We start from the raw sequence: 15,606 nt of genomic DNA on the forward strand, positions 1-15,606 counted from the left end.
CTTAAAGGAGTAGTTCACCCCAAAAAAATCGTATTTTCTATCAATTATTATACAAATTATTGGTCAAGGAATGCAACAAAAATAATAAAATCTCCATGAATTCAAGGCTTCATGGGGTGTGTAATTGATAGAAAATAAGTAATTTTTTGGGGTACACTACTCCTTTAAAGTCTCCTGTAAAGGTTTTTTAATGGTTGCATGTACCTTATTATTATGATCTTAGTGAGGCTTTTGAATGACTTGGTGATAATGCAAAGTGATTAAATACAACAAAATAATAAATAGCCACTTAATTTATTTACTAGGTCTACAATCTCAATTTGTATCAGCCCCATGTGGCTTAATATCGGATAATAACTACCAGTACTACTGCAATGGGTGTTCACAGTATACCCTGAAATAGAGGCAGGGGGGGTCAGGGAAGAAGAGACAATAACATTACAATACATCCTTTGGTTGTCATTCCTCCAACATGCCAGTAGCTCTTAACCTTTTCAGGCCACGAATAATCATATTTGAACTGTGGACTCCCCACCCTGACAAACACTTGGAATGTAGGAGTTGAGGTATTACATTTAGTTTGACTCAGTTCCACAGATAAATATTGTGAAAATAGCAGATCTACAAGCTCACAACGGCTCATTTTGCGAGGCGTTGTGAACTTGTAGATCGGCTATTTTCAAAATGTTGCCTCTTTCTTATAATATTTGACAATTTGGCCAATGTTTGACCAGTGTAGTATAGTTTGTTGATTACTTTTGATGCAGTAATGGTATTTTTCTTGTCTTTTTTTTTATATTAAAAAGGTCTTAAAAGTCCTTAAATTGTCACATCACCGTCATCTGGCGACTGCCCCAAATTCACGTTGGGAATCACTGGGGTCCCGACCCACAGGTTGAGAACCACTGTCATATGCGATGGTAACTGCTGCCCAAGTCCTTTTGCAGCAGTCTTCTATCAGTCCCTTCCAGCAGGCGGTAGTGTGAGGTGGGGGTTCTGACAAACGACCCCAGTTGCTGCCCTAGTGCGCTGAGAGATAGCGGCCCACCACACTTATCTCCCCCTCCCAAACCACACCAACATACTGTCTGGTCCACTTTAGTGACTCAATATAGGATGTGGAGGGCTGTCTGTTTCTGGGTTTTGTAAAGCAACGGCGAGGAACTGAGCCAAATGTACTAATTTGACCTTATTGACACCATGAAGCGCTTTTTGAGACAGTTGGAACATAAGATTACTGTGTAGAGAGAAGCAAACTGAAGGTATGGTACATGGCAGCTTTCAAAACACACAACATTTGTTCAGTCTGTTGTATTTTGTCTTCGGTTGTATGGGCAAATGTTAACATACTGTACATATTGTATAGTCGCTTTACCACAAAGGGTGTATCTGATGTAAGCTTGTGTGTTAAATTCACCAAATTAAAGACACAGTTTTCAATATGCCTTGTTGGGCAATGACAAATATTTTTGTTAATTTTAAACAAGACATGTCAATAACGACCCATATCAATATGTACCGCCATTGACACTTGTTGTGTGAAACTGCTTTTTGTCAAAAACAAGTCACAGCCTTTCAGAACGCACCCAGGCAGGTTTATGGGGGACAAATATAGCCCTTATCAGCCAGCGCAGCGTGAGTATGCAGTTTACCAGAGTGTGATGACCGAGAGTATATCATCAACACAAGTCTATCATCAACACATCTGAAGTATAACTGAATGTGTCAGCGGATCGGATGACAGGCAAAGCCACAAACTAACGGTGCCAAAAAACAGAAGAGGAAGAAGAAAAAAAAAACATAGTGAAAGCGGGAATTTCTGGGTGACCTCTGTGAGTTTATGGGTGCAGCTCCCCACCCTTCCCTTCCCCTCTTTCCCCCTCCCCTCAATCCTGGCTATCCAACGTCATCAAGAAAGAAGGATGAAGATCAAGAGGTTGTGTCTGGGATGCTATGCTGAAGAGGAAGACACTGTGAGCATGGACCGTCGAACCTTGGCCATCGTTGTGGGTTTTCTGCTCTGTTCCATTCTTGGTGAGAATTTCACTATGAATTAATTATGAAGTACAACATTTTGTGGAATTTATTATCTTTATTATTGTTTAAAGATTATTATTTATATATTTAAATTTTTTAAATGTCATAATGAAATTATTTAGAAACATTTTAGAATTAGTTTTATATGAAAAACTGAATATATCTATTTTTTTTTTATCTTTGAAAATATTTAGAAATAATAAGAAACAAAAAAGAGGGATGTTTATTTGCGACCCACAAAAATCAAAACATTTGAATAATAGACATTGTACAACAATTATAAACAAAAGAAAATATTGCATTCATAGGTTTATAATGGAAGTAGTTTAGTATTTGATACCGTATATCACACAGGCAATAAACACAGAAAGCATGTAAGGGTCATTTACAAATAAGGCAAAGTATTGCAAGGCAATCCCAAGTCCTGCACCAGACGAAGCACTGATTTTGTGTGTGTGTGTGTGTGTGTGTCTCTAATAATGTGTTCTTTCAGACATGCAGGCAATGGGCCAGGTCCTGGATGTGTGTGCTACATGCCATGCCAATGCCACATGTGATGACAAGTCTGACGGCTCTGGGAAAGTGTGCAACTGCATGTATGGCTTTGTTGGAAATGGAAGAACTTTCTGTCAAGGTAGGGGTTTGCTTGCAGTGGACTTTTTAAATAATCTTTCATGTGGCATTAGCATTTTCAATAACCAATATGCTTTTGCATCAATGTCACCAACACAAATTCCTCCTAACTTATTTTGCTTAGCAATTACAGTGATTATGGTTTCATTGTGATTGTGAACTGAAGTTTCGAATGGTGATCAAAAGTATTCACAATTATTATTACCCCAATCCTGCTCAAGAAATCATACTGCCAAGGACTTGATCAGACATGTCATATTTTGACAAGATATTTTGACATCTATATACCATGGCAGGGGTCGTCAATGTTTTTCAACCCAAGGATCCCCTAGCTGAGAGAGAGATGAAGCAGGGACCCCTATATATGTATATGTATTTTATTGCAGATTAAACCTTTTCATAGATTTCATAGACTTGTTTGAGCGCACTATCCTTAGTGTTGTTGGATTCATGTTGAAGTGTGTTTTCATGATTTAACCGCTTGAACCGTCAATACTGACTAAACTTGACCTTTCACTCTGTACGTCTGCTCTTTTTTTCCTCTACACCAAACCTCTTTACTGAAAATAGCCGATCTACAAGCTCACAGTGAGGCTTGTAGATCTGTTATTTTCGATTGAAGTTCTCCTCAGAATAGGGATTTGGCGGCCTCCTTGTAGTAACTCTGAGGACCCCCTAGTGGTCCTGTGCAGACCCCTGTACTAAGGTGTAAAAATAAGTAAATAAAATAAAATGGTTGTTTCTTCTCCCAGACAAGGATGAATGTCAGATAGGAGCCAGTAAGATCTGTGGGCAGCACACCACCTGTCACAACACGTACGGCAGCTACTACTGTACCTGCCTGGCTGGATACAGCCCCACCAACAACATGAACGTCTTCATCCCAAACGATGGAACTCACTGCCAGGGTGAGTAGAGAATTAAAGTACTCATTTAAGTAAAAGTATCAATACCAATGTAGAAACACTCTGTTACAAGTAAAAGTCTGGAATTCAAAATTTACTTGAGTAAAAAGTACAAAAGAATTTGTGTCAAAATGTCCCGTTTCACAAGGTGTCATGTGTATAAAATGTATTAAAATCTCACAACTGAAATCTGAACACAAGCAAAATAAACAATGACAAAACTCACCATGATAACAGTCTAGTAATATAAAAATTACAAAGAGGTTCAAGTTTGAGCTTGTAGATCTGCTATTTTCGCTAGTTTGGGTCCCGGGGAGATGTCAAATTTCTCTTTTGGGTCTTGAACTAAAATGTTTGGGAACCACAGTTGTAGTGTGGACTATGTACTGGCTGGCCCACTGTAACCATGTTCGTGCTGTCCTTTTGGTTGTGCAGATGTGGATGAGTGCAGGATCCCTTGGGTCTGTGGAGAGGCAGGGCAGTGTGCAAACCTTGATGGTGGGTTTGAGTGCCGCTGCCAGGTGGGATACCGTGTGGACCAGGGAACTGAGCCCTTCCACCCGCAGCGAGACAAGGCCTCCTGCAAAGGTAAGGCAAGCTATCGTATTATTTTTTATTATATTATATTATATTATATTATATTATAGTATAGTATAGTATAATATAGTATAGTATGTTGTAATTAATGGATTACGTAAATGTGTTTAAATGTCCAACTGGTGTCTTGTTCAAGACAGTTTAAAAACTTTTGTGGAAAAGGTTAAAACTGTACTGTATATTCTGATAGTTAGCATTGCTATAGTGTTTTTGTTCAATAACAGGAGTCTCTCCATCTCTTTAATAAACAGAAAATAGTTACATTTTCAGGTCTGTTGCCAATTTCATCCAATCAGGAGAGAGTACCCATTTATCAGCTTCCATTTGATAGTGTTCCAGATAAAAATGTGTCTTTGTGTCAGTAATTCCAATTTCACTTGTCTATCCTGTATCATGCATGAGTTCTCTCTCCTTATTGGATATAATTGGTATCCCGACCTGATTTTCTGTTTACTATAGTACTATTTTACAGTAAAACGTTTATTTGGCTGATAAAACATTCTACTGGTGAAATGAGCTCAGCAACTGGAGAATAATGGAATCCACTGTCCACCACAGCCAGGGGACATGTCAATGAGTTTCGTTGCCCACATTTAAACTGTACTGTTTTCTACTCATTTGTCCTTTTCCTTCAGTCATTGACTGTGGCCAGCCTCAACCAGTAAAGGACACAATGCTGCTGTCAGCCACAGGGACCATTTATGGCAGTGTAGCATCATTTGGGTGTGATGATGGATTTCTGTGGAGCAGAGGAGATAACTCCTCTGTGTGTGGAAGCAATGGATCATGGAAAGGCCCAACCTTAGTTTGTGAAGGTAACGTAAAACTATATTCACACGGTTACTTCATACTCGAGGCGTGGGAAACCCCACCCCCAAGCTTTCATCATATCATGTTACAGCACCACAATTCACACTTAAATGTTTTTCAACTTGGAAATGAAACTCTGAATCATGGCTTTGTTAGTGCAATGCTACCCATTGAGTCGCAGGAATAATAAAACACCAAAGCATGGCAGTCTTGAGCCTAATTTATACTTTGTTGCACGATGGTGACATTCACTTAAAATAGCAACACCGCCATGCAACATAAAATGTACTTTATAGTCCATGTGCCAGGCCAGAATTGGTACCACTTCAGGTGGCTGCGATAAGTTATAATACAATGTGATAAGAGTATTTTCTAGATAATGTTTAAAAATAGTTATAGATGGAGGACATATGGCTCCTTTCAGTGCAAGAGGTGTTTGGGCATGTTGCAGCTGCATGTACTGTAGCTGTTTGTTGCACCTCCCTCTGAGCTGTTCTCAGGGAGGTGCAAGGAGTGTGAAAGATGGGTGCAACTCAGGGTGGTGCAAGAAGTGTGAAAGATGGGTGCAACTCAGGATGATGCAAGAGCGATGAAGCAAAGTACTCTCAATGTGAAAGAAAAGAGAAGTGAACTGAAAAAAAGGTTGACAACAGTTGAGAGGTTTCTTTTTGCTGAAGAAACTAGGAAGGGTGAAAACTACAAAGAAAATGAGAGAAGAAATAATAAAACTGAGAAGGAGACAGTTGGCACAGGTCAAGTTTTTGGTCTTTCTTGCCATGATCTAGTTTTTGAAGGAAGCTCTCTCTAGAGTAGACTCTAGTGCAGGGGTCTTAATGTTTTTCAGGCCAAGGAAACCTTAGCTGAGAGAAAGTTGAAGCAGGGATCCCTACTACATATTGGATGCATTTTAAATGTGTTTTTCAGACATTTAACAACTTAAACCCTCAAACTTGACCTTTGTCCCTGTACTTTGTCTGCGTCGCAGACGCGTTGTGAGCTTGCAGATCTGCTATTTTCGGCTAATGTTCCCCCCAGAATACGGAATACGAGGGTTCAAGTGGTTAATGTAAAAAATTCTAAAATAAAGTCCCTATCACACAAAGATTTGTCAGCAGTATCTCTGAGGACCCCCTAGGGGTCCCGAACCCCCTGTTGAAGACCCCTGCTCTAGTGACTAGAGTATGTGTACCCGATGACTTCTATAGGCTCCTAAAACTCAGAATCAGATAATGCTACTTTGGGGAAAAAGTACCCTTACCCAAGAGACAAATTATTTGGACTCCGACCTCCTCTGTGACAGGACAGGACAGTTCATAAAAGGAAAGATTTGCTACCTTGTGGTACCAATTAGTGAAAACTCTGGCCTGGTCCCATGGACTATCAGTGCAAAGCTCTACCAGAGGGAATGCAATAGATGACTTAGGTAAATTTGATATAGTCTGCAGGAAATCTGATGTAGCTATTGTTGAAAAAAAAACATATATATATATCCGCAAAAATATATATATCCGCAAAAGGTAGGGTTTTCAAGAATTAAATCATTGTTTCCTCATCTTGACAATTTATCATTGATTATTGTCTGCCTTATGCTATTTTAAAACTGTCACATGAATCCATTCTTTCATTCATTCATTCATTCAAATGCTTTTAAAATATTACATTGGAGTTTTGACAGGGATCAAGTCCTATAGCTTTTCAACCAGAATGTTTAAATGTTGGTCTTCTTGTCACTTCTCCATGTCACTGCCCCAGAGGTTGAATGTGGCCCACCTCCTGCAATCCCTCACTCGAAGATTTTGTGGAATAAAACCTCAAAAATGGGCTCAGAGGTGGTTTATCAGTGTAACTCTGGATATCGCAATGTGGGTGGGACCAACCTCTCCATCTGTACTCCTACTGGACAGTGGGAGCAGGCATCGGTGCTCTGTGAAGGTATGGTCTATTTTGTTTATTGAAGAATATTCACAGGGTTGTGGTCAATTCACTTTAAATTCACCCAGTTCAAAATGTTCAGTGACACTGCAAGTCACATAATAATAGTTTCATTCTATATATTTAGCTTCTGCTCTTATCTTGAACAATTTACAATGACTGCAGACAGAGGCACGGGAGAGTGCAGAAGCAGTGACCTTAATGGTTAAAGTAGTAGTTCACAAACAAAAAAAAAATCATGGAGATTTTTTAGTTTTTGTTGCATTCTTAAGTGAATAATTTGATGAACGACGGAGTCTCTGGTAGGAGACCCAATGTAGACTCTTTGAGTCTCTGCCGGTCATCAAATTATTGGCTCAGGAATGCGACAGAAATAAATAAATGTATTTGATAGAAAATACTTTTTGGGGTTAAATAAGGTGGTTAAGATCCCTGCTTCTGCATTTTGGGCTTTATTACTGGGCATTATAAAGTCTTCACTCAATACTTAGATTACAGAATGGACTAAAGATAATTTTATGGCAATGGCTTTCTCAACTCAACTTTATTGTCACATCGCAGGTTTATAGATGTAAAAGAAGTGGGTGAAAATAATAGCCGTACAAGTTCCGTGATTGCGGTTTCAAGAAAGGTGGAAAGAGATAGAGAAAGAAAAAAGAAACATGATAACTGATCAGATATCAACATGCTTGTGGTAAAAAGAGCAGTGGGATGAGGCAGTGAAGATAGCAGCAGACATAATAACATACTGTATGTACAAAAGGTGCATGGTTGAAGGACAAATTAATAAAAATTAGGCAATTAAAAGTAGCAGATTATAACAACAGTGACAGAGTGTACAGTCATATACAGATTTAACACATTTATTTAGTCAAGTTTTTGATTTCTGAAGAAAACCTTCTCCCTCTGTTCCTCCATTGGTTGAAGTAAGTTGAATTGGTCTTGAAATGATCTTGCTGTGGTGCATCATGTGGCACATTATTTTCTTGTAGAGATTTTGTGTGGGAGTCCCCCTGTCATTGAATCTACTGAACAGGTCTGGAATGGCAGCTCAACCCCTGGAAGCACTGTGCAGTATCACTGTAAAAAGGGCTTTTATAACAAAGGAGGAAATAACCTGTTAGTATGTAATGAAAGTGGTTATTGGACACAGCCGACACTATCATGTCAAGGTAATTAAAACAACCCTACAATTATCTGAAGGTTTAGAAGCTATTTTAGGGATTTAATGTCAAGATGTTGCACTGGAGTTGTTTCAAATTATGCATATTTCTGCTGATCTTTCACTGTCTTAGAGATATTATGTGGGGATCCTCCTATACTGCCTCACACTGGGCAAGTATGGAATGGCAGCTACACTCCAGGAGCCTTGGCGTCTTACTACTGTAAACCTGGATTTTATAATGAGGAAGGAAACAGTATCTCGCTGTGCACAATAAATGGTTATTGGACAAAGCCAAACATCTCATGCAAAGGTAACACTTAATTCCGAAATGTGGAAACACAAACGTTCTCTCTGCTCTTTTCAAATAATGTGAGATCTTAATATCATAACATTATAATAATTATATATCCATTTATTTAACTGATGATCCTGAGTGATTTACAATGAGTTGATTTTCAAACTAGATTGCTCAAGGATATGTTCACACTCTACTATGGGACAGTCAATCTAACCACTACACCATGCTGTGGTTTTAATGTGAATCCATCATTAGCTTATATTCATAGTGAATAGTTTCTCTTAGGGCATTTGGACATATGTACAGTTCTCTGCACAGTTGTGTCAACAATCTTCATCTGATTGACAAATTATGAGCAACATTGATTCATGTAGAAACACAAATCTTAAATGTTAAGTGATACAATACTTGACTTGTGCATGAATGAGTTGATGCCAAAACATGGAAGATATTCATTTGGTTATGCTGAAATCATATAATTTCTCCATGGCTGTAGAAGTTGTCTGCGGTGAGCCTCCTGCCATCTCTAACTCGGTTATGATGTGGGATAAAAACATCTCAGTGGGTTCTCAGGCGTTTTATCAGTGTAACTCTGGATATCGCAGCATTGGAGAAGGAAATGTGTCAATTTGCTCTGCCTGTGGAGAGTGGGATTTGACCTCTATGCTCTGTGAAGGTGATAATATTATTAAACCTAATATTTGTCCAGGAGGGTTAAGATTCATGGACCTTCATGGATTTTTTTCCTTCTTGAAACAGTTTATAAAGTATTTGACAATCAAATGGAAGGATTGTGTTACAGCTTAGCCTTAATTAAACCTTTTACTTCAATATGCGTAACATTATGGTAGAAGTTATCATACAATAAGAATGACTTGTGACTGTTTTTTGTTTTAGAAATTAAATGTGGCGAACCTGTATTTAAACCACACGCTAAAGTTCTATGGAACAACAATTCACACATTGGTAGTGTGGTCTATTACCAATGTGATGAAGGACATTACACCACAAGTGTCAAAAATGACTCTGTGTGTGGAAAAGATGGATTCTGGGAGGATATTGACCTGTGGTGCGAAGGTGCAAATTCTAATTACCATTAAATGGACAAACATTGTACATGTGGTATGTCTGTCCATGTTAATAACCTATAGGCAAACTCATTTCTACATGCAGAGATAAGCTGTGGCTCCCCACTAACCCTTCCTCTAACTAACTTGCTGTGGGAGCATTCCAGCAGACCGGGAAGCGTGGTTTTATATGAGTGTATGGACGGATTTTACCATGAGAGTGGACATAATATTTCAACATGTTCATTGTCAGGAAAATGGGGTGAAGTGTCTATAAAATGCAAAGGTATAGTAACCATATCTCAAACTGAATTTGATTCAAAAGGTGGTCTATAAAAAGTAATTTATTTTATTCTGATTTTTTAATGTGATTCATCTCATGCCTTATTGACAACTATGGTCCTTTAGCCTTTAGATGGCAGAAAGCTCACAATCGCCACACATTTGCCCAGCATACGTTACTTATTTTTGGGGTAATGTGCACCAAATTTGAATTGTCTCTGTTCTCTAGAGTAGAAATAGAGTCTTCTAAGTATGGAGTGAACACTAACTTTATGTTGTGAGACATGTTGAGACTGAGATTGAGATGTGTTAATTATCACCAGATGAAGGCTTTATTTGTTGCACTGGAAGACACAGGGTATACTAATTGAACGCAATGGACATGAATATGTATTCAAATTACATCTCCCGACCCATACAAGGCTTACAGTTTAAGATATGGTTGTAGTGCATTATTTGGTGATTTGCTTACATTCTCTTATTTCGTTCCACTGTGGACCACACTGTAGAGCAGTAGTAAAGTGCTTAAGAGGGTTATAATTTGCTTTCATCAAATTAATTAAATGAATGAATACATGAACCAATACATGAATCAATCAATCAATCAATTAATCAGTCAATATCTAAATTAAATTATTCAGTCATGATTTGATTATCACAGTTTTTCCCTTTCTCCAATGTTTTCCAAGCCAAGTGTGGTCCAGCGCCGTTCCTTGCCAACTCAGAGGTGGCGTGGCACAACAGGAGTGTGGTGATGCATCAGTGTGTTCATGGCCACCACAGCTGGAGGGGCAGTAACTTCTCTGTGTGTGGAAGCACTGGGAAGTGGCAGGAGGCCACTTTGAGATGTATAGGTCAGTGGTTCTCAAAAGTTTTCATGTCAAGGACCCCCTAAATGATGTTTTCTTTTGGCTGCAGACCCCTGTCTCAAAACATATTTTTGTGCCAGGATTTGCCAAAAAATAGCAGATCTACAAGCTCATAGCGAGCCTGTATATCTGTTATTTTTGAATAGCCAATAAAATATGGTTAAAGTGGCTAAAATGATTGTGACGCCATATATTAACTAGTTTTGCTGGGGGACCCCACTTTGAGAACCAATGGTATAGGTGAGTGGGGAAGATAGTAAATCAAGAAAAACAAAACCTTTGTGGCCATGCTTGCGGTCAGGTGCTGCTACCAACTATACTATACTCTTGCGTAGCCACAATCGGAGATCTCCAAATTATAGATCCAATGGGTGAGAGCATGTTAGTGTTCCACTGCAAAGTCACTCAGCTCACCTATTTACAAAATTATTGAAATTATTTAAAAAAAGCAATGTTCATATATCTTACAGAAATCAAGCCAGCAATCAATGACTTGATTGTTTTTAATGAGAAGTGTCTGCGGTGGAAAGCAGAGAAATATGATGAGGATACAGAAGATTATACAGTAAGTCAGGACGTTATTAGATTTATTAATGAATAGGTGTTGATGAGCCTTTCTCTTGCATATTTGTACTATTTTGCACTTACATTTTTTTGTATGTGCTTTTGTATTTTTTTGTATTTTGTATTTGAAGTGTTTCTGTGTATGACATGTGTTTGATTTGACTTGACTCTCCTAAGCGTCAAGGTATCGATTCATCACTGTCTGGCGCCATAAACTGACCCTTTATGTGGAACTACCACAGGTGATATACATGGGCTCCAGAGAGTATCAGAGGTCATTTCATGATAGGAGGAAGCGCCTTCTCAGCTCCAGGGCCGACCAGTTGGACCTCTGTCTTAATCTCCTGCCTGTCACAAACTATACCATCTCCATCACTGCACTCTCTGCAAAGTTCACAACTGTAGCCACAGCTAATACGAGCTTACATGGTATAGTACAATGTTCTACTTTGTTTTGTTCTGACTCATTTCCTTATTTTCTATATAAGCTTATAGCTACATTATTGTATTGCTGCTGACACACATGACACCCTCTTGGGCTAATACTGTAGGTTAGCTTATCTCATTTCAACTTTTACATGATTTCTTCATGTAAAAGTAAAACAGACAAATCAGATATTTAGAGATGTTTGTAAGATACTAGGATTTTAGTTTAAGATAAACCACGCGTTAACACAGCTATAGTATTATTTTCCTTTCATTCCAGTACCCAGAGCACCAGTTATATCATATGAAGAATTTGAAACTCCATTGCCGATGTTAAAGCTGTACAGATCCCCCAGCACACTGGACCCAATCAGGTAACCCTTACACAAGATTCCTGACTTGATTTTCTTGAGGCGACCGTACACTATGCAATTCTTTTGATGTTAATAGATTAGATTTTGAGCATGTACTGTAGTAAGTATCCATTATTATACTACTATAGCCAATCAAAAGGACATAAGCGAATAGACTTCTAAACAAATAAACGATCCTATCCTGTAGGTTAGTTACACAATTTCCACCATGTATTTATTTATAATATAGCCTACTTCCAAAAAGAAGTAGGCTACTGTGACAATAGTGCAATAGAATGATAAAACCACCATTCCTCACTTTTAAACTCTGTGGGAGCCTCCCACAAGAAATTATTATTATAATCAATTATTGTACTCAATAATTATTTTATAAGTACCCCTGTAATTTAAATAATGACATCATAAATGGTGGCCTGTAATCTAAAGTGTTACCAATAGCTATATTACATTTGCCATATTAGCCATTTCTAACTGGGGGAACCGGAGGTGTTCCAAGTCCAGCGTGGACATATAATCTGCCTGTCGCCTCCTCCCAGCTGGATGTGTACCGAAAATCTCCCTAGGGAGACCCCCAGGAGGCATCCGTACTAGATGCCTGAACCACCTTAACTGTCTCCTTTTCACTTAAGAAGAGCAGTGGCGCCGGGCTCTACTCCGAGTCTCTCCTGGATGACTGAGCTTCTTACCTTATCCCTGCCTAATTTTGGCCGCTTGGATCCATGATTTGGTTTTGTGAATCTAAGACATTATTAATTTTTCTCAGTTTGTACCAGGTGTTTGTGCTGTCAGTCGAGGGGACTATGGTTTTTGACTGTAACGCCCCTGGGAGCCCGGATTTCTCCAACAAAAGGAAGTACCAAGCGCAGTATGTCGCTGCCCAGTTCCACATCAGACATGTTGGAAAAGAAATGAACTTCACTGTGGGAGATGGTCTCTACTATGATGGCTTCTACAATGCTCCACTGGAGCATGGCAGGGACTATTACATCATCCTAAGAGCTGTCAGTCAATGGAAAAGGGTTGGTCCAATAGTTGTTTAGTAAATACAATTCTTGATTTCACTGTAAATACTTTTATAGAATGAAAATGACATCCCCAGTCGTCAAAGAACTTATAAAATAACTGAAGATAAAAACAAACAGTGGCATTAATTACCTATATGTTTACCTTCTCTCTCTCCCAGGCTTTTAAAAGTTCCTGTGTTCTTTGGGCTAAAATAAGAGGTAAGCATATTTGGGAAGTTTCCTTCCAAAATATAAGTAAACCTTTGTCCTATGAAAATATTCAGAAAATATTATATACTAAGTAGGTGAAGAAGTTTTTCTTTGAATTACATGATGAATTTTGTTTTCAAAATCTATGAATATATTATACGAAAAACATGAAAGTATTTCGTATAGATCTGAAATATAATCAGTGGAAATGAACACACAGACATGCAAATAAACAGACACTTTGTCACAGTCATACAAACACACTTATGCTCAATTTACACTCAAGACAAGTATAAATTGAGGCAAGGCAACTTTATTTGTATACCACATATCATACACATACTTGTATATGCTGATTTTTTTCTGTCAATCTCAGACTAAATTCAATGTCCCATATAAAAATGTGTTGAAGACTTCATAAGCTTTTGTATGTACAGATGCAGTACTAAAGTAAAATATTTACAATTAAAAGGTGCAACAGTACTGACAAAAACTAAATAATACTCACACTTTTAGAACAACATTAAAATTCAAGCTATTAAAAACTCAACTAAAAAGTTTCATTTTTAGCCTAAGCAAGACTCAGTTTTAGCCTTTACTGGGTAGAGTAGGCAGTTTAAAACAAAAAACGTGCGAGAGTAGATATGACAAATTAGCCTCATGTATTTTGGTTCTTGTTCCAGGTACATCTTATGTAATGAGGGTGTCATCTCTGTCAGCTGCTGGATCAATAGGACTGATTGCCTTGGTGGTTTTTGGTGGATATACGTACATCTGGTAAGTCTGTCTGTCTGTACTGTATGTACTGTCTGTATGTACTGTCTGTCTGTCTGTCTGTCTGTCTGTCTGTCTGTCTGTCTGTCTGTCTGTCTGTCTGTCTGTCTGTCTGTCTGTCCTGTACGTACTATCTGTCTGTCGACCGACCTTAGTAAACTGTAGTAAAAAAAGTTATTTCTATTGTTAAAACGGTTTTGCCTATTTGTTTTGCATATGCTTTATTACATTATGTATTACCAGATATGATCAGATATTTATTGATCTGTAAATAGTATTTATACCACCACTGTACGCACAGGGATCACAGAAGTTAAACATATAATGTTATATAATGTTAGTTAATCTCCTGATGATCTTGTACCTTGTCTTCCAGGTTTTTTAAGAAGGCATGACACCGCCTATCTTGCCTCATACATACTGAAAACTCTACACTCCGAGAGGAGCATATGGTTGCCACCCAGCACGCTCCTTGGCCTTGGACTCTCATGAAACTCCCATCTTTTTTGTTTGTTTTTTGTTCACTCTCAGTTGTTCTTCTCCATGTGGACTTCTTTGGCAACAAAAGTGATCTCGGGACTCTTGCCGGAGCCCTCATTCAATGCCACTTGGACTATGCTTGCACCTCTTGGTTCTCCAACATCCCAATGTCACTAAAGACTAATCTTCAGACCTCCCAAAACAAACTGATTTGACTACTTCTTGGCCTGGGGCCCATGACCCACCTATTTCCAACACACTTTGCTAGTCTGGGATGGCTCAGGGTAGAAGACAGGGTTAAGCAATTAAAAATAGGATTGGTTTTCAAGATAGTCGAAGGGGCTCTGCCCTCAATGCCCTCAATACCCTCATACCTGACTAACTACCTCACTAAAGTGAGTGACACCCACAGCCACAATACTAGAGGGAGCGACAACAACGATCTGGTACCACCCAACTATAGAACAAACATGGGTAAATTATCTTTCTACTGCACTGCCACCAAAGTGTGGAATGCCCTGACACCATTCCTTCAAAACAGGCCTGAAAAATCCATCTTTCAGGAGGCCAAAATAGGAGGTAAACTCACTTTTCCCATAGAAAGGTGATTCTATGGGAATCCTTTTCTACTTGGTACATATAGTGTTTTATATTTGTTGATGATATTGTATTTTGGTGTTATTTTTATGCTGTGTTGATTAATTGAATACATAGGACCACAATGGAAACAAGTCCCCAGGACTTTTTTGTGTTATCCTTTTAGCTCAAATGTCTGACTGTACCTCATGCTGTTTACATTTCTGTCTAATAAAGTATTCAATCAATCTTGCCTTGTGGGGTACATTGAAGGACAACTTTCAACACCTGGTTGATGTTGGCATTCTCTCAGCATGTCCAAGCCACCTCAACCACCTCTGTTTCATTTGTTCTATGATGCATGTGGACCTGGTGAGGTCTTTGTTTGAGATCTTATGGGGGGACAAAATATTCTACTGATTCTGCTAAGTCAACCAAGCTGGACAGTGCTCCCATTTCGCTCATGGTGACCCAAAACCTCCTGCACTTGCTGCCATACCAGATGTAGATGCAGATCTTATTTTTGCATCTGTATTACTTGGATTTTCAAATGAAAATGAATTGAAGGGATGCAGGTCTTGCGCTTGCCAACCTGTTCTCACC

The 15,606-nt window shown here is 38.7% G+C and overlaps 1 protein-coding gene across 3 annotated transcripts; it reads left to right on the forward strand.

Annotated features, from left to right (window-relative positions):
* The first annotated feature begins 1,347 nt into the window (after positions 1-1,347).
* On the forward strand, positions 1,348-14,857 carry susd1 (sushi domain containing 1). 3 transcript variants are annotated; one of them, XM_080433192.1, is made up of 19 exons: positions 1,348-2,034; positions 2,531-2,671; positions 3,423-3,578; positions 4,011-4,163; positions 4,808-4,987; positions 6,735-6,914; positions 7,907-8,086; positions 8,210-8,389; positions 8,874-9,053; positions 9,275-9,454; positions 9,551-9,730; positions 10,416-10,580; positions 11,066-11,160; positions 11,402-11,588; positions 11,866-11,959; positions 12,723-12,978; positions 13,143-13,182; positions 13,857-13,950; positions 14,324-14,857. In XM_080433192.1, the coding sequence occupies exons 1-19, from the start codon at positions 1,923-1,925 to the stop codon at positions 14,340-14,342; spliced, it is 2,772 nt and encodes a 923-aa protein (XP_080289318.1). In that variant the 5' UTR covers positions 1,348-1,922; the 3' UTR covers positions 14,343-14,857. The 3 variants fall into 3 exon arrangements, with proteins under 3 accessions (XP_080289318.1, XP_080289319.1, XP_080289320.1); XM_080433193.1 differs by lacking the exon at positions 7,907-8,086; XM_080433194.1 differs by lacking the exons at positions 8,874-9,053; positions 9,275-9,454; positions 9,551-9,730.
* The last annotated feature ends 749 nt before the right edge of the window (positions 14,858-15,606 follow it).

The sequence above is a fragment of the Gymnoscopelus braueri genome, assembly GCF_963280865.1.
Source record: "Gymnoscopelus braueri genome assembly, chromosome: 7".
NCBI classification, from domain to species: domain Eukaryota; kingdom Metazoa; phylum Chordata; class Actinopteri; order Myctophiformes; family Myctophidae; genus Gymnoscopelus; species Gymnoscopelus braueri.